This window comes from Trypanosoma theileri (assembly GCF_002087225.1).
Source record: "Trypanosoma theileri isolate Edinburgh chromosome Unknown TM35_Tth_1_V1, whole genome shotgun sequence".
NCBI lineage: Eukaryota > Euglenozoa > Kinetoplastea > Trypanosomatida > Trypanosomatidae > Trypanosoma > Trypanosoma theileri.
Window position 1 is genome coordinate 752,166 of NW_021639843.1, and position 2,714 is coordinate 754,879.

The 2,714-nt window shown below is 37.8% G+C and overlaps 2 protein-coding genes across 2 annotated transcripts; both read left to right on the forward strand.

Annotated features, from left to right (window-relative positions):
* Window positions 1–36: 36 nt before the first annotated feature.
* On the forward strand, window positions 37–1,677 carry TM35_000013910 (uncharacterized protein; the record flags this gene model as incomplete). The annotated part of the gene is made up of 1 exon (XM_029021072.1): window positions 37–1,677. One exon carries the CDS (start codon window positions 37–39, stop codon window positions 1,675–1,677), a length of 1,641 nt encoding a protein of 546 aa, XP_028887580.1.
* Window positions 1,678–2,131: 454 nt separating this feature from the next.
* On the forward strand, window positions 2,132–2,686 carry TM35_000013920 (uncharacterized protein; the record flags this gene model as incomplete). Its single annotated transcript, XM_029021073.1, has 1 exon — window positions 2,132–2,686. The coding sequence occupies one exon, from the start codon at window positions 2,132–2,134 to the stop codon at window positions 2,684–2,686; it is 555 nt and encodes a 184-aa protein (XP_028887581.1).
* Window positions 2,687–2,714: the final 28 nt, after the last annotated feature.

A 2,714-nucleotide genomic window follows, 5' to 3' on the forward strand; every position in this document is an offset into this window, starting at 1 on the left:
TTTTTTTTTTTTTTTTTTTTGTTGTTATTTGGATTTATGTTGGATATACCCCAGACTATTAGTGGTGGGCAAGAGTCTAAGGGAGGAGAAATACACTTTCCTTGTAGAGATAGTGCTATGGAAAAGAAGGAAGAAGAAATCTCTACATTCGCCTTTTCAAGGAATGTAAAAAACCCAATAAAAATAACAACAACAATAACAAGGGAAACAGAAACAGAAAAGACACCTGTAGAATCAACTTCATCGTTGAGAAAAAAGGATGTTAACACAGATTTTCCGCAAACTTCACAAAATAGTACGTCTGGAGTGTCTATGAAAGCATCAGGAGGAGGGATGGATAAGAACTCTAATCCATCAAGAGAGCGTATTGTACACCTCCGTACTCTCGCTTCTACGATCACTCCACTTCACCGCTATTTCTCCTTTGTAACACAAGATAAGAGAATAGGAGGAAAGGATTTGTACTCCCCAAATTGTGTTCGTTGTCCAAATTGTAAGGGATGTCAGTTGCATATGCAATTCTGCAGTGGAGCTTATGGGATGCGGCATATGTTGGCATGGATTGTGCGAAGAAAATCTCCTAAAGTAGGAGAGAAACGAACTATTGAAATGCGTTATATCTCTGAAAATACATCTAATCTTAACTATTCATGGCGTTCAGTTTGCCGGTTTGAGATTGGCCCTGTTGTAATCACACGACATCTCATTCACTCCAGTAAAGAACAAATAATAGAGACTGTGGAGCGAGGTGGGACTAATGGTACTTTTGCTGGAATGATATCTCCCCGTCCGCTAAACTTCCTTGATGTTTTTTTCGGTATCTTCTACGGTACAACTGATAGAGGAAGAGATAAACGGTATTATCGTGTCTTGCAGCGAACAGCCATGCGGTCAGTCGCAGCACAGGCACGGGCATTATGGGAAAAACTCACTTTTTCACCAGAGAAACAAAACCTTGCGGTATTAGCACAAATACCAAGGAATAAAAAAGAAAACGGTGATTTCATTCCACAACGTGTACAAGTGGATTGGCGATGTCCTCCGCTTTTTTTCTCACTATTGCCAAGTGCCCAAGAAGGGAATAGTGGTTTAACATTTGTTTTGTGGATTTCTGTCCTCGCCCGTTCTTGTCTCACTGCACATGTAATGGATAACGGTGAGTTGTGGCGATCCCCTCACACATGTACTGTAGAAACTGAAAAAGAAAAGAAGGAAACAACAACAACAACAACAACAACAACAGTAAAGAGTACTACTACTCCATTATGGGATGAGAACTTCATATCTACATCCAACGGAAAGTGGGAAGGTGAAGTGAGATGTCGACGTTGTCATATTCCTGGCAGTCATTGGGGACTCATCACTCGACGACACAGAGAAGAAAAGGATAAAGTTGTCACTATATTACGTGTACGCCGTTCATGTATTCAACGAGAAGTGACACGTCGTGCAATACTAAGTCACTATCATAATAACAGTATTCATAAGAAGCCGAATATGAATAATGGTGAAAAAGAAATTAAAAATGACGTGATATGGGTAAATAAACAAAAGACACGTGCCCAGTTTATGGCACTTCTGGTTGCATACATGATGCGGACTACTGTGTGTGGTCCATATAAACAACGACATCTCACTTCATCTCCATCAGAGACAGAGGCGATAGCATCAGTGTAAGATATCACATTGTTTTTTTTTTTGTTTTTTTCTTCACAACTTGAATAATTATAAAAGAGTGGTATCGACACAAGTCTTTATTTTTTTATTTTTTTAGTAAATTACCCGTTTCACATACTCACTTATTTCTTCGGGATTTGATTATTATTATTATTATTATTATTATTATTATTATTATTATTATTATTATTATTATTATTATTTACACTACGAGTGTGTGGGAACCGTTATTAATCACTTTTATGCTTTTATTTATTTATTTATTTATTTTCCTGGTGTTCATTACAACCGATAAGAATGAGGGAGTTCTAGCAAGATGCTAATTTAAACAAAAGAACAAAAAAAAAAAAATCAAACGAAACTAAAACCATTGGAAAATGATTGCGTTTTCTTTTTCTTCTTATTCTTTTTCTTATTCTTTTTTTTTTTATGAAGTGTATTGCCAACTCCAGCAATGGACTCATCCAGTAGAAGATCGCAAACCTCTTTGAGGAGCAATCGTGGAAATGGAGGGAGACGGCCCACGATCACACACCTGGAGCAGAACAAGAAGGACGGCATTTCCCTCAAACGAGCAGATATAGAGGCGGCATTCGCCTTCTTTGATGTGCAAAACAAAAAAGAACTGAAACCACGTGATCTTAAGATGCGACTCTCTGCCTTTTATCCTGGTATGACAAATAAAGAATTCAAGTTCCTCCTTGATGAGACCACAAATGGTAGCTTTACAGTAGATTCCTTATGGAATATCATTGAAAATTTTCACGGCCTACACACATCAGCGGCGGAAAGTCTTAGGTTTGATCCTGTAAAGGAAGCTTTCCATATTTATGACCCGAATGGTCAAGGAGTTGTGGATGTTGAGGCACTTGCTGGTATTATGAAGCGTATTGGGCTAGGCGAACTCTCTCGTGAGGAGATGGATCTACTCATTCAAACTGCAGACTTTGATAAAGATGGAAAAATTAATCTTGAGGATTTTCGAAACCTTCTGAGGATTGGAAGGTAGTTGTAAAGAAAAAGAAAAAAAAAAAAAA